This window comes from Procambarus clarkii, chromosome 10 (genome assembly GCF_040958095.1).
Source record: "Procambarus clarkii isolate CNS0578487 chromosome 10, FALCON_Pclarkii_2.0, whole genome shotgun sequence".
Taxonomy (NCBI): Eukaryota; Metazoa; Arthropoda; class Malacostraca; order Decapoda; family Cambaridae; genus Procambarus; species Procambarus clarkii.
In genome coordinates, this window is record NC_091159.1 from 28,554,509 (window position 1) to 28,577,673 (window position 23,165).

At 46.2% G+C, this 23,165-nt stretch overlaps 1 protein-coding gene across 1 annotated transcript in view; it reads right to left on the bottom strand.

The window, feature by feature from the left end:
- Positions 1 to 23,165, bottom strand: part of LOC123745863 (uncharacterized) — a 200,474-nt gene that overhangs the window by 164,075 nt on the left and 13,234 nt on the right. Inside the window, exon 2 of the mRNA XM_069322254.1 lies at positions 6,694 to 8,344. Within this exon, the coding sequence (XP_069178355.1) occupies positions 6,694 to 7,768 (1,075 nt within the window). The 5' untranslated portion in view covers positions 7,769 to 8,344. The remainder of the gene's footprint in view (positions 1 to 6,693; positions 8,345 to 23,165) is intronic.

Sequence of the window (23,165 nt, forward strand, 5' to 3'; positions counted from 1 at the left end):
GTTATGGAAATGGGATCAGGTGACAGGAGACCAAAGGGACAGTACACAATGAAGGGGAACAGCCTACCTGTAACGATTCGAGAAAGAGACCTGGGAGTGGATGTGACACCTAATCTAACTCCTGAGGCACATATAAATAGGATAACGACAGCAGCGTACTCTACACTGGCGAAAATTAGAACTTCATTCAGAAACCTAAATGAGAAGGCTTTTAGGGCGCTTTACACTGCCTACGTGAGACCCGTCTTAGAGTATGCCGCGCCATCATGGAGCCCCCACCTGAAGAAACACATAAAGAAACTGGAGAAGGTTCAGAGGTTTGCGACGAGGCTTGTCCCAGAGTTACGAGGGATGGGATATGAAGAGCGTCTGAAGGAACTGAACCTTACGACACTAGTGAAAAGAAGGGAGAGAGGAGATATGATAGGGACATATAAAATACTCAGGGGAATTGACAAAGTGGAAATAGATGAAATGTTCACACGTAATAATAACAGAACGAGGGGACATGGGTGGAAACTGGAAACTCAGATGAGTCACAGAGATGTTAGGAAGTTTTCTTTTAGCGTGAGAGTAGTGGAAAAATGGAATGCACTTGGGGAACAGGTTGTGGAAGCAAATACTATTCATACTTTTAAAACTAGGTATGATCGGGAAATGGGACAGGAGTCATTGCTGTAAACAACCGATAGCTGGAAAGGCGGGATCCAAGAGTCAATGCTCGATCCTGCAAGCACAAATAGGTGAGTACAAATAGGTGAGTACACACACACACACACACACACACACACACACACACACACACACACACACACACGCACACGCACGCACACACACACACACACACACACACACACACACACACACACACACACACACACACACACACACACACACACACACACACACACACACACACACACACACACACACACACACACACATTAGATGTAACAGAGCTAGGAATGATTACATTAACATAAGACGAGTGTCGGAAAGAAATTATGAGAACGATATTGCAGTCAAAGCGAAAAAGCAACCAAAATTACTACATAGCCATATAAGAAGGAAGATGTCGGTAAATGACCAAGTGACAAGACTGAGGAAAACAGAAGGGGCATATACAGAAAGCGACAAGGAAATCTGCGAGGTACTGAATGCAAAATTCCATGGAGTGTTCACAACCGAGCCTGAGCAGCTCCCATTGTTAGAAGAGATTACCCAAGATGAAAGACTATCGGATATAGAGGTGACAGCAGAGGATGTAATGAAACAGTTGACAACACTGGATGCAAATAAAGCTGTTGGACCAGACAAAGTATCACCGTGGATACTCAAAGAGGCAGCGCAGGCTCTCAGCGTGCCTCTGGCAATGATCTTTAATGAGTCACTTATGTCGGGAGAATTGCCCAGTTGCTGGAAGGAGGCAAATGTCGTACCGATTTTCAAAAAGGGTGATAGGGAGGAGGCACTTAACTACAGACCCGTATCACTGACAAGCATCCCCTGCAAAATACTTGAAAGAATAATTAGGCTAAGACTTGTTGAGCACCTGGAGAGCATTGGGTTTGTAAACAAGCACCAACATGGGTTCTGGACAGGGAAATCATGCCTAACAAACCTTTTAGAATTCTATGATAAAGTAACAAGGATAAGGCAGGACAGAGAAGGCTGGGCAGACTGCATATTTCTTGACTGCCAAAAGGCCTTTGATACGGTACCGCACATGAGACTGCTATACAAACTTGAGAGGCAGGCAGGAGTAAGCGGAAAGGCCCTAGTATGGGTGAAGAACTACCTAACAGGAAGGAGCCAGAGGGTAATGGTAAGGGGCGAAAAGTCGGACTGGCGAACAGTAACAAGTGGAGTACCTCAAGGATCGGTGCTGGGACCAATCCTCTTTCTAATTTACGTAAATGATATGTTTACAGGAGTGGAATCATACATGTCAATGTTTGCAGATGACGCAAAATTAATGAGAAGAGTTGTGACAGACGAGGATTGTAGGATCCTCCAAGAGGACTTAAACAGGCTGCAGAGATGGTCAGGGAAATGGCTACTGGAGTTTAACACCAGTAAATGTAAAGTTATGGAAATGGGATCAGGTGACAGGAGACCAAAGGGACAGTACACAATGAAGGGGAACAGCCTACCTGTAACGATTCGAGAAAGAGACCTGGGAGTGGATGTGACACCTAATCTAACTCCTGAGGCACATATAAATAGGATAACGACAGCAGCGTACTCTACACTGGCGAAAATTAGAACTTCATTCAGAAACCTAAATGAGGAAGCTTTTAGGGCGCTTTACACTGCCTACGTGAGACCCGTCTTAGAGTATGCCGCGCCATCATGGAGCCCCCACCTGAAGAAACACATAAAGAAACTGGAGAAGGTTCAGAGGTTTGCGACGAGGCTTGTCCCAGAGCTACGAGGGATGGGATATGAAGAGCGGCTGAAGGAACTGAACCTTACGACACTAGAGAAAAGAAGGGAGAGAAGAGATATGATAGGGACATATAAAATACTCAGGGGAATTGACAAAGTGGAAATAGATGAAATGTTCACACGTAATAATAACAGAACGAGGGGACATGGGTGGAAACTGGAAACTCAGATGAGTCACAGAGATGTTAGGAAGTTTTCTTTTAGCGTGAGATTAGTAGAAAAATGGAATGCACTTGGGGAACAGGTTGTGGAAGCAAATACTATTCATACTTTTAAAACTAGGTATGATAGGGAAATGGGACAGGAGTCATTGCTGTAAACAACCGATAGCTGGAAAGGCGGGATCCAAGAGTCAATGCTCGATCCTGCAAGCACATATAGGTGAGTACATATAGGTGAGTACACACACACACACACACACACACACACACACACACACACACACGCGCGCGCGCGCGCGCATGCGCTTATGAGTGTGAGCGTGTGTACCGACCTTCAATATTTAACATTCTAATCAATGACAGAAGAATGACGCATAATAGTAATTCCATAGAAGAGGCGTCCGGTAGTCAGACACTGCTTGCCTGGCCCCCTAGGCCACCCAGGCTCCCCCAGACACAAGGTCACACTATCACCCTGCTTGCTATACCCTGTGTCACCCTGCTTGCTATACCCTGTGTCACCCTGCTTGTTATACCCTTGTGTCACCCTGCTTGCTATACCCTGTGTCACCCTGCTTGTTATACCCTTGTGTCACCCTGCTTGCTATACCCTTGTGTCACCCTGCTTGCTATACCCTGTGTCACCCTGCTTGCTATACCCTGTGTCACCCTGCTTGCTATACCCTGTGTCACCCTGCTTGTTATACCCTTGTGTCACCCTGCTTGCTATACTCTGTGTCACCCTGCTTGCTATACCCTGTGTCACCCTGCTTGCTATACCCTGTGTCACCCTGCTTGCTATACCCTGTGTCACCCTGCTTGTTATACCCTTGTGTCACCCTGCTTGCTATACTCTGTATCACCCTGCTTGCTATACCCTTGTGTCACCCTGCTTGTTATACCCTTGTGTCACCCTGCTTGCTATACTCTGTGTCACCCTGCTTGCTATACCCTTGTGTCACCCTGCTTGCTATACCCTGTGTCACCCTGCTTGCTATACCCTGTGTCACCCTGCTTGTTATACCCTTGTGTCACCCTGCTTGCTATACTCTGTATCACCCTGCTTGCTATACCCTGTGTCACCCTGCTTGCTATACCCTTGTGTCACCCTGCTTGCTATACCCTGTGTCACCCTGCTTGCTATACCCTGTGTCACCCTGCTTGTTATACCCTTGTGTCACCCTGCTTGCTATACTCTGTATCACCCTGCTTGCTATACCCTTGTGTCACCCTGCTTGCTATACCCTTGTGTCACCCTGCTTGCTATACTCTGTGTCACCCTGCTTGCTATACCCTTGTGTCACCCTGCTTGCTATACCCTGTGTCACCCTGCTTGCTATACCCTGTGTCACCCTGCTTGTTATACCCTTGTGTCACCCTGCTTGCTATACTCTGTATCACCCTGCTTGCTATACCCTGTATCACCCTGCTTCCTATACCCTGTGTCACCCTGCTTGCTATACCCTGTGTCACCCTGCTTGCTATACGCTGTGTCACCCTGCTTGCAATACTCTGTATCACCCTGCTTGCTATACCCTGTGTCACCCTGCTTGCTATACCCTTGTGTCACCCTGCTTGCTATACCCTTGTGTCACCCTGCTTGCTATACTCTGTATCACCCTGCTTGCTATATGCTGTGTCACCCTGCTTGCTATACCCTGTATCACCCTGCTTCCTATACCCTGTGTCACCCTGCTTGCTATACCCTGTGTCACCCTGCTTGCTATACGCTGTGTCACCCTGCTTGCTATACGCTGTGTCACCCTGCTTGCTATACCCTGTGTCACCCTGCTTGCTATACCCTGTGTCACCCTGCGTGCTATACTCTGTGTCACCCTGCTTGCTATACCCTGTGTCACCCTGCTTGCTATACCCTGTGTCACCCTGCTTGCTATACTCTGTATCACCCTGCTTGCTATATGCTGTGTCACCCTGTTTGATATACACTGTGTCACCCTGCTTGCTATACACTGTATCACCCTGCTTGCTATACGCTGTGTCACCCTGCTTGCTATACGAGGTATCACCCTGCTTGTTATACCCTGTGTCACCCTGCTTGCTATATGCTGTGTCACCCTGCTTGCTATACCCTGTATCACCCTGCTTGCTATACCCTGTATTACCCTGCTTGCTATACCCTGTATCACCCTGCTTGCTATACCCTGTATCACCCTGCTTGCTATACCCTGTATCACCCTGCTTGCTATACCCTGTATCACCCTGCTTGCTATACCCTGTATCACCCTGCTTGCTATACCCTGTATCACCCTGTTTGCTATACCCTGCATCACCCTGCTTGCTATACACTGTATCACCCCTACTTGGTATACGCTGTGTCACCCTGTTTACTATACCCTGTATCACCCTGCTTCCTATACCCTGTATCACCCTACTTGATGTACACTGTATCACCCTGCTTGCTACACACTGTATCACCCTGCTTGCTATACACTGTATCACCCTGCTTGCTATACACTGTATCACCCTGCTTGCTATACACTGTATCACCCTGCTTGCTATACACTGTATCACCCTGCTTGCTATACACTGTATCACCCTGCTTGCTATACACTGTATCACCCTGCTTGTTATACACTGTATCACCCTGCTTGCTATACGCTGTGTCACCCTGCTTGGTATACATCGTATCACCCTGCTTGCTATACGAGGTATCATCCTGCTTGCTATACAAGGTATCACCCTGCTTGCCATATGCTGTATCATCCTGCTTGCTATGCACTGTATCACCCTGCTTGGTATACGAGGTATCACCCTGCTTGCTATACGAGGTATCTTCCTGCTTGCTATACACAGTATCACCCTGCTTGCTATACGTTCATTGACAATACAAATAATTCACACTAAGGTGCCAACGTGATCAAGCTCCTGATCTAAATTCAATACAGTTTCGTTTGTGAAGGCCTGCAATAGTGTGTGTGATCCTGCAAAAGTGTGAGCGATTGTGCAACAGCACGAGTAGTTCGTCAACAGAATAACTGGTTCAGCAACAGTGAGAGTGATTCTAGAAAAGTGTGACTTATTCAACAACAGTGTGAGTGATTCTGCAAAAGTGTTAATGGCTTTGCAACAGTGTGAGTGGTTCTTCAGCAGTGTGAGTGGTTCTTCAGCAGTGTGAGTGGTTCTTCAGCAGTGTGAGTGGTTCTGCAACAATGACTGTTTTTCAACAATGTGTGTATGGTTCTATAACAGTACGTAGGGTTCTACAATTCGTGTGCTACTAAAAAAGTGGTAATGGTTCTACAATAGTGTGTAGTTCAACAAGTGTGAGTGGAACTACAAGAGTGAAAGGTTCTACAACAGTGACAGTGGTTCTACGACAAGGTGAGTGGTTCTACAGCAGTATGAGAGGCTTTGCAAAAGTACGAGTAGTTCTGCAACAGTGAATGTGGTTCTGCAAGTGAATGTGGTTCTGAAACAGTGAATATGGTTCTGCAACAGTGAATGTGGTTCTGCAAGTGAATGTGGTTCTGCAACAGTGAATGTGGTTCTGCAACAGTGAATGTGGTTCTGCAACAGTGAATGTGGTTCTGCAACAGTGAATGTAGTTCTGCAACAGTGAATGTGGTTCTGCAACAGTGAATGTGGTTCTGCAACAGTGAATGTGGTTCTGGAGCACTGTGTGTAGTACTAGAACTGCTCACGCTGGTCTAGAACAGTGTTTTACAACAGGATGTGTGTGGTTCTGCAATAATATGAGTGGTTCTACCAGTGAGTGGGTTTGTGGAAGTGTGTAGTTCAACAAGTGTGAGCTGTTCTAAAACAGCGGGAGTGGTTCTTCAACAGTTTGTGTGTGAGTTTGCAATGTCGTGAGTTCTAAGGATAACTCACCATATTCTAAGGACAAAAACCCATATCATCAAACTTTATACTAAAATATGTATAAAGTTTGATGATATGGGTTGTCCTTAGGGGGTTCATTTAGGGGTTTAAGGGTAAGTATGATGATTAGATTTTTTTTTGTTTTTAATTTTGGTGTGATCAGCTCATAAAATTGTACATAGCAAAAATAACTTAGATGTCATGTTAAGGAAAGGACTGTTAGAGTAGGGCACTTAACACTCACCTGAGGGCAAGGTGGTCTCTCCGCTGGGACCTGCAGCGTCCTCGTCCTCCTCGTTGTCCTCGTCGTCAGACGGCGTCAGGGACGCAAACCTTTCACTGCTCTCAGAGTCATTATCATTTACAGTTTCACTGTCTAATGACGTTTCTTTACCAAGTGCCGCTTCACTTTTTAGTACCGTTTCACTGTCTGGTACTGTTTCATTGTCAATTATCGTTTCATTGTCTAATGCCGTTTCTACGTCGTTCTTTGTATTGTGGTCAACAAGTAGACTTTTGCTGCTGAGCGACCTACTGAAGGAGCTTCTGCGACTGCAGGATAGCAAAGGACGCTCTGTGCGGTCCAACCGCACAGGACGTGGTGAGCGGTGAAGGTCTGGCTGCTCCTGTACGTGTTCTCCAGGCACAGTTGCTGGCGGTACACAACCATCGCTACCATCACCCACATTTATTTGTGGGAAATGTGTCGTTTCTTTCATCATACTTTCCTTCGCGGCTGAGCCTCGCTTGTTCCGTCCCCTCAGGAGCGAGGGCCATCTTATCGCCGGCATCTTGGGAAGGTGACTGGCGTCTGTGGGGTTGAGCTCCACCTCCACCTCGCTCCAAGTGTCGCTGACGGGGAGAGAGTCGTCTCGAGTACAGGTGACACCACCGTCGCCCCGCCATCTCGCCGCCACCCGCTTCAGGAGCGGCGTGGTGGGCGCGTTATTGTCCTTATCACCGAAGGTGTCTGTGGGGAGCGTCCGCTCACTCACTGTCTGTACGGTCTTCTGCTGGTTAATATTCCTGGACCACTCGAAAGACACAGATTCTTTATTGGTCTCGTCCAAGCTCCCTCCTCGGTTCAGAGCCAAGACTGCCTTCGCGCCTTTCAGCAGTAAGGGTTCCGACTTGTTGAAAGAAACTCGGGAGCCCAGTGCAGACCGCGTCGCCTCCTCCAGGACTCGCAGGAATCCTATATCACTTCCTTGACGGTATTTAGATGGCATGGCGGGGAGGGTGGGAGGAGCCTCGCCCTCCGGGGCACTGGTGGTGCGCCGGTACGCCACGGCTGCTGTCATTACCGGCAGACGCGGCATAGCCTCGCCTGGCCGACCCTCTATGTCACCTCTCCGGTACTTCACCAGTACCGAGTTCCCTCACCCACTCCCACCGCACTAGCAATCTTTAATTTGTTGCTAAAAGTAATCATATTTCGCAGCAGACAAGTTGGCCCGGTTTCCCGTAATGTTTTTGTTGAGTATCTCTTGTTGGTATTGTATTTTCTGAGCACTATAACGAGGGTCAAAGTAGTTAATTTTCCTCGACTTAGAGTTGCTTTAGAAAGCTCAGCAAGGAGACATCACACCACAACTGATAGTCGCTGGAGGCAAATTGAGCTGGGTATAGTGGTTGGGCACAGGTGAGCTGGACTGTGGGTATAGAGCCAGGGCAGCCGTACACAACAGCTGGACGCAGGGCAGCCGTACACAACAGCTGGACGGAGGGCAGCCGTACACAACAGCTGGACGGAGGGCAGCCGTACACAGCAGCTGGACGCAGGGCAGCCGTACACAATAGCTGGACGGATGGCAGCCGTACACAGCAGCTGGACGGAGGGCAGCCTTCACAGTAGGGATGATGCTGCCGCCTGACCATACACCGCACCTTCGCGCCTGAAACGTACATAATTACACGGTGAGCAGACTTGTTCAGTTAATGTAAACAACATTATTAAAACGGAATTGAGGCCAAAGCCACACAGAAAACAAAGAACAGAAAGTATTTTCGGTCATGCCCGAGGCATCTGCAAGAAAATTTATCTCAATATAAAATGCATACATTACACAATAATATAGTAACGCATAACAAATTATTTGAACTGCGAATATGATAACGACCAGTTCCAGGACAGCGAATTGTGCTTGTCAACAAGCTCTGGAGACGTGCTTGTCAACAAGCTCTGGAGACGTGCTTGTCAACAAGCTCTGGAGACGTGCTTGTCAACAAGCTCTGGAGACGTGCTTGTCAACAAGCTCTGGAGACGTGCTTGTCAACAAGCTCTGGAGACGTGCTTGTCAACAAGCTCTGGAGACGTGCTTGTCAACAAGCTCTGGAGACGTGCTTGTCAACAAGCTCTGGAGACGTGCTTGTCAACAAGCTCTGGAGACGTGCTTGTCAACAAGCTCTGGAGACGTGCTTGTCAACAAGCTCTGGAGACGTGCTTGTCAACAAGCTCTGGAGACGTGCTTGTCAACAAGCTCTGGAGACGTGCTTGTCAACAAGCTCTGGAGACGTGCTTGTCAACAAGCTCTGGAGACGTGCTTGTCAACAAGCTCTGGAGACGTGCTTGTCAACAAGCTCTGGAGACGTGCTTGTCAACAAGCTCTGGAGACGTGCTTGTCAACAAGCTCTGGAGACGTGCTTGTCAACAAGCTCTGGAGACGGGCTTGTCAACAAGCTCTGGAGACGTGCTTGTCAACAAGCTCTGGAGACGGGCTTGTCAACAAGCTCTGGAGACGGGCTTGTCAACAAGCTCTGGAGACGTGCTTGTCAACAAGCTCTGGAGACGTGCTTGTCAACAAGCTCTGGAGACGTGCTTGTCAACAAGCTCTCGAGACGTGCTTGTCAACAAGCTCTGGAGACGTGCTTGTCAACAAGCTCTGGAGACGGGCTTGTCAACAAGCTCTGGAGACGTGCTTGTCAACAAGCTCTGGAGACGTGCTTGTCAACAAGCTCTGGAGACGTGCTTGTCAACAAGCTCTGGAGACGTGCTTGTCAACAAGCTCTGGAGACGTGCTTGTCAACAAGCTCTGGAGACGGGCTTGTCAACAAGCTCTGGAGACGGGCTTGTCAACAAGCTCTGGAGACGGGCTTGTCAACAAGCTCTGGAGACGTGCTTGTCAACAAGCTCTGGAGACGTGCTTGTCAACAAGCTCTGGAGACGTGCTTGTCAACAAGCTCTGGAGACGTGCTTGTCAACAAGCTCTGGAGACGTGCTTGTCAACAAGCTCTGGAGACGTGCTTGTCAACAAGCTCTGGAGACGTGCTTGTCAACAAGCTCTGGAGACGTGCTTGTCAACAAGCTCTGGAGACGTGCTTGTCAACAAGCTCTGGAGACGTGCTTGTCAACAAGCTCTGGAGACGGCTTGTCAACAAGCTCTGGAGACGTGCTTGTCAACAAGCTCTGGAGACGGGCTTGTCAACAAGCTCTGGAGACGGCTTGTCAACAAGCTCTGGAGACGGGCTTGTCAACAAGCTCTGGAGACGTGCTTGTCAACAAGCTCTGGAGACGTGCTTGCCAACAAGCTCTGGAGACGTGCTTGTCAACAAGCTCTGGAGACGGGCTTGTCAACAAGCTCTGGAGACGTGCTTGTCAACAAGCTCTGGAGACGGGCTTGTCAACAAGCTCTGGAGACGTGCTTGTCAACAAGCTCTGGAGACGGGCTTGTCAACAAGCTCTGGAGACGTGCTTGCCAACAAGCTCTGGAGACGTGCTTGTCAACAAGCTCTGGAGACGGGCTTGTCAACAAGCTCTGGAGACGTGCTTGTCAACAAGCTCTGGAGACGTGCTTGCCAACAAGCTCTGGAGACGTGCTTGTCAACAAGCTCTGGAGACGGGCTTGTCAACAAGCTCTGGAGACGTGCTTGTCAACAAGCTCTGGAGACGGGCTTGTCAACAAGCTCTGGAGACGGGCTTGTCAACAAGCTCTGGAGACGTGCTTGTCAACAAGCTCTGGAGACGTGCTTGTCAACAAGCTCTGGAGACGTGCTTGTCAACAAGCTCTGGAGACGGGCTTGTCAACAAGCTCTGGAGACGTGCTTGTCAACAAGCTCTGGAGACGGGCTTGTCAACAAGCTCTGGAGACGGGCTTGTCAACAAGCTCTGGAGACGGGCTTGTCAACAAGCTCTGGAGACGGGCTTGTCAACAAGCTCTGGAGACGTGCTTGTCAACAAGCTCTGGAGACGTGCTTGTCAACAAGCTCTGGAGACGATCTGTGAGGGGGCTGAAGGTAAGTGGTAACAAGGCAGGTGTGTGGTGGGGAAGACCCCCCCACGGCGGCCGGCCGGGCGGGACTTGATGATTAAGGCAGTGATGGCGTGGGAGGAGGAGTGTCGGGAGGGCGCCTCCACCTATAGTAATGTTGCCTGTATACCATAGTAAACTGCCCCGGACACCTCTACGCCACATGGCTCTTTACTATATTAATAGTCTACACTTTATCCCAATGTCTTGCAAAATTTACTTTTTTAGAGGAATGGAAATTATGGGGAGAAAACGATAAGCTAGTGCTACTATATAGTACTTGATGGGTTAAGGATAAGGATCTAGTATAAGACGGGGGGAACGAACGATGCCCAACCACTTGGACCGTCGGGAATTGAACGCCGGCCTGTAAAAAAAAAAAGGAGACTTGTCGGTACAGCGACCAGTCCAAGTGACTGAGGAAACGTTTTTAAATTATGAGGAGTTTGTGTGTACGCCTGTAGGATATATTTCTTGTCTGCCTTGCTATGTGGAATACATATAAAACAGCTTGACCAATCGCCTTAAAGGTAAATACCAGTAATGATGGATATTTTTAGAAGAAAATTTGGCATTTCATTATAATAAGCTGACAAATTTACGCATACCAGAGTCAGTTAATGAGGCTGCAGCCCGTCCTCATTAACAGTGGCCAAGTGCTCATGAAGCCAGACTCCAAACTTCTTGTTCATGAATGAAGAACATTTAACTGATGACGTTCATTCTTGAGCATTGCTCCAGTCTTGTCCTGTTCAAAACACACCTCTGTAAATGCTTCTCAGTGTACTGCAAATACTTGTAACTGCTAAAAGAAATCTAAACATCTAAGTCAATCAAGGGCAAACTTTACACCAATTCTCATATACATTAATATTAATTTATATATGAGAAAATACCAATACCCAACACACATTACATTAAGGCTGATGACTGGGTCTTTGGGGTCGGATGCCGCTTGGAAGAATCTAGCCTGAGGAGGACTATCAAAACTAACTTCTGCAAATGTTTCACCCAGGTACCGTAAATACAAATATTTGCCAACATGCACTGAACCTAACCTACCCCTCGGCATAACTATACACAAAACTATTATCTATATCCAGAAAAAAAGATTGTCTAAGGTTGTAGGCCAGACGCTTGAGGCTAGCCTCACCCAACTTTTCAGGGTGACACAGGTGATATGGTACTGTCAAAGGCAACCTGTCCTCCGGAAGGAGATTCCCTAGAGATAATGACTTCATAATCCTCATGTATTTAGTGTTCTCTATTCCCTATCCATATTAAAGTTGGTTTCCGCTTATCTTAGGTTAGGTCAGATTAGGTTGCATAATGTTTAGTTACATTAATAGTGTATTATTCTTAAAAATGTGAGAACTAGAATTCGAAAACTATTTAAGCATCCCCTAGAATTTCATATATAGAATCTTGAGGTAATCTTGAGATGATTTTGGGGCTTAGCGTCCCCGCGGCCCGGTCCTCGACCACACCTCCTTTTTGTTACACACCCCCTCCCCCCCGGAAGCAGCCCGTAGCAGCTGTCTAACTCCCAGGTACCTATTTACTGCTAGGTAACAGCGGCATCAGGGTGAAAGAAACATTTTGCTCATTTGTCTCCGCCTCCACCGGGGATCGAACCCGGAACCGCAGGACTACGAATCCGAAGCGCTGTCCACCCAGCTGTCAGGCGCCCTGAACCTAAATTCTTCAGACCGCTTCAAAGAAAACGAATTAAGCATATACTTTTATATTTAAACCAACGATTTATAGTGCAATAAAGTTATAACTTGAAAATATTCTCTGTTTAGGACAAAGTTTCAGTTGCCAGTTTACAAGTAGACTATTATTGGAACCATAATATTTGTTTAGACCATCACAAATAGCTACATAACTATCCAGGTGATTTGAAAGGAGTTTGATGTCTCGTTCTAATACATTTACTCTGAGAACGAGCAGCTCGTCCTCATAAACAAAGGCCTAATCCTCGTTAATTAATCCATTAAATCTCCTGTTTATAAATGAAAACCGGTTTACATACACAACCCGTCCTCGGCTCATATCCAGCGCTCGACCCCACAGACGCATTCATAAATATTATCATGCTGTTCATTCAAAACGGGAATGTTCTCAAATATAAAATAATATTATAATATATTAGCATATTGTGTATATATAGGCATAGGTTAGGTTAGGTGTTCAGGTTCTGTTGGCGATTATTTGTATTTGTAGTTCGTGGGTGAAGCATTTACAGCGTTGTAGTTCGAACAAAATTCGTCAGTGAAGCACTTGTTCCGGAAGTGTTCGAACGAAATCAGTTGTGAGTCGTTGTAAACCGTTTTTCATTCATAAACACTGGGGGGAGGGGGTTTGGCGGGTGGATGGAATCACTTTTGGGTCTTTGTTTGGAGATAATGACTTTGCATGCAGAGCATTCAGTGCATGTATAAATGACCTGGTCACTGTACATAGTAGTGGGTTTATAATTTCTTTTGTATGGATAATATCTCACATAAATATACCCCATCATAATAACACACACTGCAGCCATATTAGCGTGTAACAAAGTATAAGTTGAATTAGACCCAGGAATCCCCCATCTCTGTTGTCAAGACTATATTGTTCCAAACATTCAGGTTCAATAGGAGAGAAATTACCGACTTCCAACGGCCTGAAAGCACCAGTATAAAAAGCTACGATTTGTTGAGATCCGAAACCTATGTTCATGGGCAAAGGGTCCACGAGTGTGCAACACAGTGGTTGCCAGGATCAGGTTGGGTTACCGTCACCTGTGGCAGGTGGCTACAGGTGGCGGAGCACTCCAGGTGCAAACACTGTGAGCGGGAACTGGGTCATGATCTCACACTAACTCACTGAATGTCCAGTTATTACACCATTCAGACTCGTTGACATGAGGTACCTGGAGCTTTGCAATTACTTTATTAACTCTTGTGTTCTTGAGGATATCCTCATACTGCACCCAAAATTTGTTAATGTTATCAAATTGCTCTGTGCAGTGCAATTATGTACTGCACGTATGTGTGTGTGTGCACACTGTGCATAATGCACCCAAACTTTGGCAGTGCAGGACCATATAGAACGGTATGACTAACTATCCTGCGAGATAGAGACGTTTTAGTATCACTACTACTTTATTCATACTTGTGTTCAAGATGATATCCTTATAATACACCCAGAGTTTGCTAGGTAAGACTTCTCATTACATGGCTAACCATCTTGTGTGATGGGGATTTTTAGCGTGGCATAGCTTGTTCTTGACACATTCTGTATCCCCGTCATATAGTCTAGGGCAGCCGCACAAATACACATGTACCTAAATGAACCTAATTGTACCTTTTTTTATCTCAACTTACAACGTAATCGCTACATTGTTTTGTTCCGTTAAAGAAGCATTGGTAAAAATAACGGTGTAGTTACATTGTGTGTTTTCTGATGCCGTACATTCTGCGAGAAAGGGAGGGGGGGGGTGGGAAGAAGTGTAAAACGGGGGAGAAGGGGATGCTGGGGAGAAGAGGAGGGGGAGAAGAGAAATTGAGATGAGGAAGGGGGGAAAGAGACGATGGGGCCGGAGAGGGGATACGGAGACAGGGAGAGAGAGACCTGGGCATCGCCGGAAATCCCATCTAGTAATAATATATGAGAAAAGTACAGATATTTATTACACAGTATTCACACATTGTAAAATGCGCCCTAAGGTAGGCCGCAGTTTGGACGAGTATAGCCTGATTATAAGTTGTGTTGGGAAGCACGTGAGGAGTGTGAGGTGAGGACGCCGATGGCTGAGACGGTCCTAGCCTTACAACTCGGTCCTAGCCTTACAACTCGGTCCTAGCCTTACAACTCGGTCCTAGCCTTACAACTCGGTCCTAGCCTTACAATTCAGTCCTAGCCTTACAACTCGGTCCTAGCCTTACAACTCGGTCCTAGCCTTACAACTCGGTCCTAGCCTTACAACTCGGTCCTAGCCTTACAACTCGGTCCTAGTCTTACAACTCCCTGATATAATACACTTAACTACTCGATACACAGCCGGCGCCACCTGCACCCATCACTGGTGCCAAACAATACAACTAGTAGAGGCGGGAGCGCTACGGAAGGAAGGTGTGCGGTGGCAATATATAATTCAATACCGCCTAGCCGCGTCCCGTAAAAATGGGCATAAATATCGCTACAGTGTTTTCAGTGATCCATACTAGTGATGTCACGGGGACCTTGGCACTGAGGCAGTTGTGGCAGAGTTGTGAGCGGATTGTACCGGGTGTGAGCCAAGTATAACACTTGGTAACCGGTTGTGAGGTGGGATTGTACCGGGTGTGAGCCAAGTATAACACTTGGTAACCGGTTGTGAGGTGGGATTGTACCGGGTGTGAGCCAAGTATAACACTTGGTAACCGGTTGTGAGGTGGGATTGTACCGGGTGTGAGCCAAGTATAACACTTGGTAACCAGTTGTGAGGTGGGATTGTACCGGGTGTGAGCCAAGTATAACACTTGGTAACCGGTTGTGAGGTGGGATTGTACCGGGTGTGAGCCAAGTATAACACTTGGTAACCAGTTGTGAGGTGGCACTGTACCGGGTGTGAGCCAAGTATACCACTTCCTAACCGGTTGTGAGGTGTGGCAAGTGGGCTTCACACACTGACACACCTCTCTCAAAGATACACCTCGCGGACTCGCATACTCTATTAGTAAATTTAAATTTTACCCCGAGGGGCGAGTTTATTGGGCAGCGCCACTCACCCTGTGAGTGGACACCCCCCCGCCCCCCCCGCTGGGTTGTTTGGCTATTGGTCTTTCCTTAAAAATATAATCCAACCCCTCGCATGGCGTGTAAAGGAGACTGGCCTGTACTTATTATTATTATTATTATTATTATTATTATTATTATTATTGAAAAATATACAAATATGATAGAGGGGTTTAATAATTGCTACAGTGTGTATGTATGTCGGCGGGCTACATCCTGGTATGTTTACTCACCTAGTTGTGCTTGCGGGGGTTGAGCTTCGGCTCTTTGGTCCTGCCTCTCAACTGTCAATCAACAGGTTATCTTGAGGTTATCTTTATTAACTTATTATCTTGAGATGATTTCGGGGCTTTTTTCTTTTTAGTGTCCCTACGGCCCGGTCCTCGACCAGGCTTCCACCCCCAGGAAGCAGCCCGTGACAGCTAATACCCAGGTACCTATTTTACTGCTAGGTAACAGGGGCATAGGGTGAAAGAAACTCTGCTCATTGTTTCTCGCCGGCGCCTGGGATCGAACCCGGGACCACAGGATCACAAGTCCAGCGTGCTGTCCGCTCGGCCGACCGGCTCCCCGAGGTGTACAGGTTCCTGAGCCTACTGGGCTCTATCATATCTACACTTGAAACTGTGTATGGAGTCTGCCTCCACCACATCATTGCCTGACGCATCAAATGTCAAATGTAGATATAACACAGCCCCAGTAGGCTCAGGAATCTGTACACCAGTTGATTGACAGTTGAGAGGCGGGACCAAAGAGTCAAAGCTCAACCCCCGCAAGCACAAATAGGTAAGTACAGGGAGAGAGAGAGAGAGAGAGAGAGAGAGAGAGAGAGAGAGAGAGAGAGAGAGAGAGAGAGAGAGAGAGAGAGAGAGAGAGAGACACTGGCTGTAAACCAATTGACGAGTCATGTTCCAGGGAAAAGAAGTAAAATATGGCTTTACATGAACTATTGGAAATGAAGGATGTAATCCTGCTGAAAGAGTCAGAAGAGGTTAAGACAGGAGACTGACGTCAAGAAGAGCCGGCAAGAGACAGCGGGGAAATAAGAAAGGTATAATTTCAAACAATAAGAAAGGTACTAAGCTCTTAACTGAAGAAAGTATTACACATCGACCGTAACAGATGAGACTCGACCCTACCTGTATACTTTTACAGTCAACTGAACAATGTTTGGTGAAGAGTGAGGCTCTTAACACCCGCTGAGTGATGTGTGTGTGTGTGTGTGTGTGTGTGTGTGTGTGTGTGTGTGTGTGTGTGTGTGTGTGTGTGTGTGTGTGTGTGTGTGTGTGTGTGTGTGTGTGTGTGTGTGTGTGTGTGTGTGTGTGTGTAAACACCACACTAACACTAGCCCCCACAGCCCTGGCACAGTAATACACCTTCAAGTGCTGCCTGGTAAATATTCTCTAAATCACTGCCATATATCACACATTCTTCCTTTCTTCTTAATTGGCCCGACATATATTCTACAATATTCTTACTCGGTATAGGCAAACAGGTAATTAAGATATTCATACTTGGAAGACTTGCAATTACGATATTTGTAGTACACCGTGTAATTACTGTATTTTGAATTGGCACATCATGTATTTTTCTAGAGGAGGAGGGGGGGAGGGGTGGCATATACTTCCGGCTTGGCTTGGAGGGGGGGGGGGCAGACACTCCTGGCTTGGGAGGGAGGAGTAGTAGACTATCACGATACATACCAAGGTATCACTACTCCAACCCGTCCTCCTGAAGTGATAGTACTTAAAGTAACTATGAGGCCCAGAGTGCCAGTATGTAGTGGTGGTCCGCTAGTAAACCACTTTTTGTACTATTAATGTTATAGTGTCTGGAAAAAAATATAAGCTAAAAACCAAGTTTAAACATTCTTAGGCTTAGTATAGTATATAAATATGTACTATATAAGGTCTAAAATAGCGTGTATTAAGCCTACAATTACTAGGTTAGTTAGATTCTAAATTTATGTTGTCGTTATATATATAAAAAGTTTTCCGTTTGGCCAAATTCACTAATACAAAAGTGAACTTTTTAGTGGTCCATCGCTACATACTAGTACTCCCGACCTAATAGCTCTTACGATTACAAGTATCACCACATATTTTTAATCGTAAAAGACCAAAAAGAACTAATTAATCTAAAACAGCCATGTAGAGAGTGAGTGAGTCAGGTGTGAGACTCAACCATGACAATAACAACAATGCTGCCCTTCCTGGATATGTTAACAACACAAACAGAAGCATCTCTAAGCACCGGCGTATATACCAAGCCTATAACATAGGATCACGCCTGCATGGAAGGAGGATATAAAGCCAGTGTTCTCAACGCTTACACCCGTCAACCCTCTACCCACTGCTCTGAATGAAGCAACGTTAGTAGGCAGTTTGAGAGCATAACACAAGTACTGGTGAACAATGGCTATAGTAACCACGAGATATCCACTACGGGCTCACCATAGCCCGTGCTACTTGGAACTTTTGTTCCAAGTAGCTGAATCTAAAACCACTAACACCACTATAACACGACACTTGGACTGATGGTACAATCCTGAACCAAGAACAGAAATCACAACTCCTCCAATAAAGTTATACTACAAATCCACCACGCACAGTGAAGATAAGAAAGAGGAAAGAATAATGAAAGAAATAATCCATAAAGGAGTAAAAAGCACAACCACTAACTAAAACATAGACCTAATTATATACTATAAAAACCAAGAAGAAGACCATTAAAACCAGGCCGACGGCGAGTGAAAGCCTTTAGAGGAGTGGAGAGTTGTATACATGTGCAGCTGCCCTGATGAAGGATGTAACCTTCACTCTCAGTACTGTACACAGCTGTGACGTCGACCAACCTCACCAAGCGCTTCACTTCTCATCATCAATTAGGTGCCCCTAAATATTATGTGAGAGAAGCCCCATGACATCATCTTAACAATAGATACACTGCATAAAATAAAAATCTATTACTTTTATGTGATCAGTGCAAAAATGATCAAGAAAACGATGAAAGATTACAAGTTCTTGAAGCCCCTACACATAGAAGAGGAACAATCCACCATAAACACTCAAATAACAGAATTATTCACTATGCCAACCATGAGGGTGTGAGCAAGACCGGACCACCAACCAACCCGTCCTCCTAATACAACGTCACATTTGGATCCATACTCTACCTACGGCCAAAAATTGTCATACAAGAAAATTCACGCGGCTCGCAAAATTTTACATAGTGTCCCGTTTTCTGTTTCGGGTCCTCTGGTAGCATAAGGGTACTTCAGTACGACACTTTCTTGACGTTGGGAAATCTTAGGAGGATTGTAACTAAACATTGTAACTTTGTAACTAAAATATAAATCACAACAAATAGTTTTGCAAATTTAAACAAATTTAATTTGATCTGATAATTTCTTTTGCAAATAAGGAGAAAAATGGCTACAAGGCATGGTACATTAATGACGTCAAACCTTTAATATTAATCGTTCTTATTCGCGTGTTCATATCTTTAAATTATTTATATTTGGGGAAAATTGACTGAATCCCCCTTGATTGTGCCGCTGGCTCATACCCCAACATGTCCCCACATTATGAGGATGGAAGGATGGCTTTACTCCTCACTACCAGCCAGTGAGTGCTACCTTCACGGTGGTCAGTCCTACAGGCACCTGTTGAACATGCTTACTCATGTACTGCCAGCTGTACACCACCTGGTCTTACTCATGTACTGCCAGCTGTACACCACCTGGTCTTACTCATGTACTACCAGCTGTACACCACCTGATCTTACTCATGTACTGCCAGCTGTACACCACCTGGTCTTACTCATGTACTGCCAGCTGTACACCACCTGGTCTTACTCATGTACTGCCAGCTGTACACCACCTGGTCTTACTCATGTACTACCAGCTGTACACCACCTGGTCTTACTCATGTACTGCCAGCTGTACACCACCTGGTCTTACTCATGTACTACCAGCTGTACACCACCTGGTCTTACTCATGTACTACCAGCTGTACACCACCTGGTCTTACTCATGTACTGCCAGCTGTACACCACCTGGTCTTACTCATGTACTGCCAGCTGTACACCGCCTGGTCTAACCTAACCATTGCCCATAGTTGAGATAACTCCCGGAAGTGTTGTACAAGAAGTGCTGCCGTTAGCGACACTCTTACAACCCAGGGGCCAGATTCACGAAAGCACTTACGCAAGCACTTACGAACGTGTACATCTTTCCTCAATCTTTGGCGGCTTTGGTTATATTTATTAAACAGTTTACAAGCATGAAACTTCCTATTCAACTGTTGTTATTGTTATAAACAGCCTCCTGGTGCTTCGGAGCTCATTAACTCTTTACTAATTGGAAACAAAGCCGCCAAAGATTGAAAAAAGATGTACAGGTTCGTAAGTGTTTGCCTAAGTGCTTTCGTGAATCTGGCCTCCGTTCTCTCCTTCTCCGTCAGAAATACAACTGTTGTGTCTAATCACACGTACAAACATAAACAACCGACCCAATATATCGAGGTCCGATGCGTAAAAAATGCGTAAATATTTCGGTGCTTTAATTTCTACTAATCGCAATTGTAATCGATGGGAGCGATTTCGTAAAAAATGCGACGTAGTATGCTAGAGGCTGGCCATCAAGTTTAACAGCTGGTTGAGTACACACACCTTCAAGTATACCATGCAGAAAGCAAGTCACAATAGCCTGGATAACCTGCTGACAGTCCAGGATGAACGGAAAAGTGGCTCTTTGAACGTACACAAGTAACAACAATGGCCAAACAAATATACAACATTTCGGAAGCGTTGTATGATGCCACTATGATGGGGTGTATGATGCCACAATGATGGGGTGTATGATGCCACTATGATGGGGTGTATGATGCCACTATGATGGGGTGTATGATGCCACTATGATGGGGTGTATGATGCCACTATGATGGGGTGTATGATGCCACTATGATGGGGTGTATGATGCCACTATGATGGGGTGTATGATGACACTATGATGGGGTGTATGATGACACTATGATGGGGGTGTATGATGCCACTATGATGGGGTGTATGATGCCACTATGATGGGGTGTATGATGACACTATGATGGGGGTGTATGATGCCACTATGATGGGGTGTATGATGCCACTATGATAGGGGTGTATGATGCCACTATGATGGGGTGTATGATGCCACTATGATGGGGTGTATGATGACACTATGATGGGGTGTATGATGACACTATGATGGGGGTGTATGATGACACTATGATGGGGTGTATGATGCCACTATGAAGCGGTGTAATGTCATGTGATACTATGTGGTGATATGTGAAGCTTATGAGGCCATGTTGCTATGTTGCTGTGTTTTGGACACGACTAGACGGAACCCGACAGTTTAGCGGGTACTGAAACCGGCTGGGAGGCTCTGTGGCGGGTACCGAGTCTGGTTGAAAACCCCAGTGCGGGTTACTCCCAGAAAGCCACTGACATCATTGATTGCTCCATGCTTCCGTCACGCCACCACCCGCGTCCTGGTTCTATTATTCAAACTAGAAAGACTGGTTAGGCGTCTACAATGGCGTTCCAGCTGCGTCCGCCATCGTGTTCCAGAAGCGTCGGAAATCGTGTTCCAGCAGTGTCTGGAGTCACGTTCCACCGGGGTCTGGAATCACGTTCCACCGGGGTCTGGAATCACGTTCCACCGAGGTCTGGAATCACGTTCCACCGGGGTCTGGAATCACGTTCCACCGGGGTCTGGAATCACGTTCCACCGGGGTCTGGAATCACGTTCCACCGGGGTCTGGAATCACGTTCCACCGAGGTCTGGAATCACGTTCCACCGGGGTCTGGAATCACGTTCCACCGGGGTCTGGAATCACGTTCCACCGGGGTCTGGAATCACGTTCCACCGGGGTCTGGAATCACGTTCCAGCAGCGCGTGGAATCACGTTCCAGTGGTGCCTGGACTCACGTTTGTACAGCGCCTGGAATCACATTCCAGTGGCGCCTGGAATTACAGTCCAGTGAAAACTTAAATCTATCGGCGTTGTGATCGACCACACTATGCACTCACCCGTCATCACTTTTCACTTAGCTTTTCAGCTTTCTGGGGGAGTACAATGGTAATGATTAAGGGATTCCAGTCACCTGGGCTCCAGGAGACTCTAACCTTTTACTTTTATTAACTTTTATTATACTTTATTACTTTTATTACCCAATGGAACAAGTGTATAATTAGGCACTTGACAAGCACAAAGAGACTAATATATTGAGCTTCGGAGTGTCTCTTAAGACTGTGATGCATGAACGGGCAAACTGAAGTTATTATATATTTAACAAGCTATGAGATAAACAATAAATGAGATAAACAAATCCACAAGGGCCGTGACGAGGATTCGAACCTACGTCCGAGAGCATCCCAGACGCTGCCTTAATCGACTGAGCTACGACATGGTAAGGAGTTGAAACCGAAGTTCTACTGAACTTACTGGATCCTGCATTGGATTTGCAGGATCCACAAGAGCCCTTGTAGATTTGTTCATTTAATGCATCACGCAATTGTGATTTCTGTGTGTCATATGAGATACTAGAAAACAATCATGTTTTGTACATGAAACCTACTGAAACACATAAATACTTTGGGCGAAGCATTCTTGGTCTTATAACTGCTTGTAAACGAGGTAATTGATTGTACAATGTATGGTACTGATGAATGAATTCATAACTCAATAAGTGGCCGCTCACAGCAGCCAGGAATAACATGACGAACGGTTCAGGCCCACATGTGAACTTTGCGTGTCATTTACAGACTGGGTAAAGGCGCGGAGTGCTTGTGCCGAGTCATTGACTCTCTTATAGTAACAAACACTTGTAGAGCACAGTAGCTCATGTGGGGTAAACCTGAGCTACAGATCCTGCGGTGGTAGACTGTCGTCTGCCCCGCATACTCTTGCCTCCACACACACGTGTCAACCAAGACAACGCCACACATGACAAAATTGGCTCTGAATACGTTAGGTCTGCACTAACGACATGGAGAAATAATCTTATGAAAAGTAATAGGTAATGTCCACACTCACGGCAGCCAAGAAGTGAGGAATATAATATCGAAACATACATAATAAATAATAATACTGCCGATACGTTTAAGTGTTGGAAGTAAATGAAGAGTTGTGTCAAGGGCAGACACTATAGTGTTGTGGGAGTGGCCTGGCTCTCAACGCCACTACTCCCTCGCTCACATCTTCATAAAACACACATACACCTGCAGGAACGCCAAGGACAACCACGCACGCAAGTATTTTCACACAGCAGTGATACCAAATGCCTGTAAAACACCAAATGTAATTCCGATATTCAAGATGAATTTAGGGCAGAAACATGGAAGGACAGAACCGAGTCTTTGACATAACCCAGCGACATTGATTAGGAAATAACATTAAGGACAAGAACACTAGCGCACCTGGAGAGTTTCCTTAGGAAACACTAAGTGTTCAGGAAGATGGTGTGTCGGGGAAGATGCTAAATATAGTGCTTCTAGGAATACCTAACAGGCTGACGCCAGTTTTTCACAGCGAGAGTGAATGTATCTAACTAGAGAAGTCCTCCACTTTGGAGCCACAATGTTTCATATAAATCACGACATATTTAGCAAGTCATTCACAAAGTAGGAGAACCTATACCGCTAATCCTGCCCACACACACACAA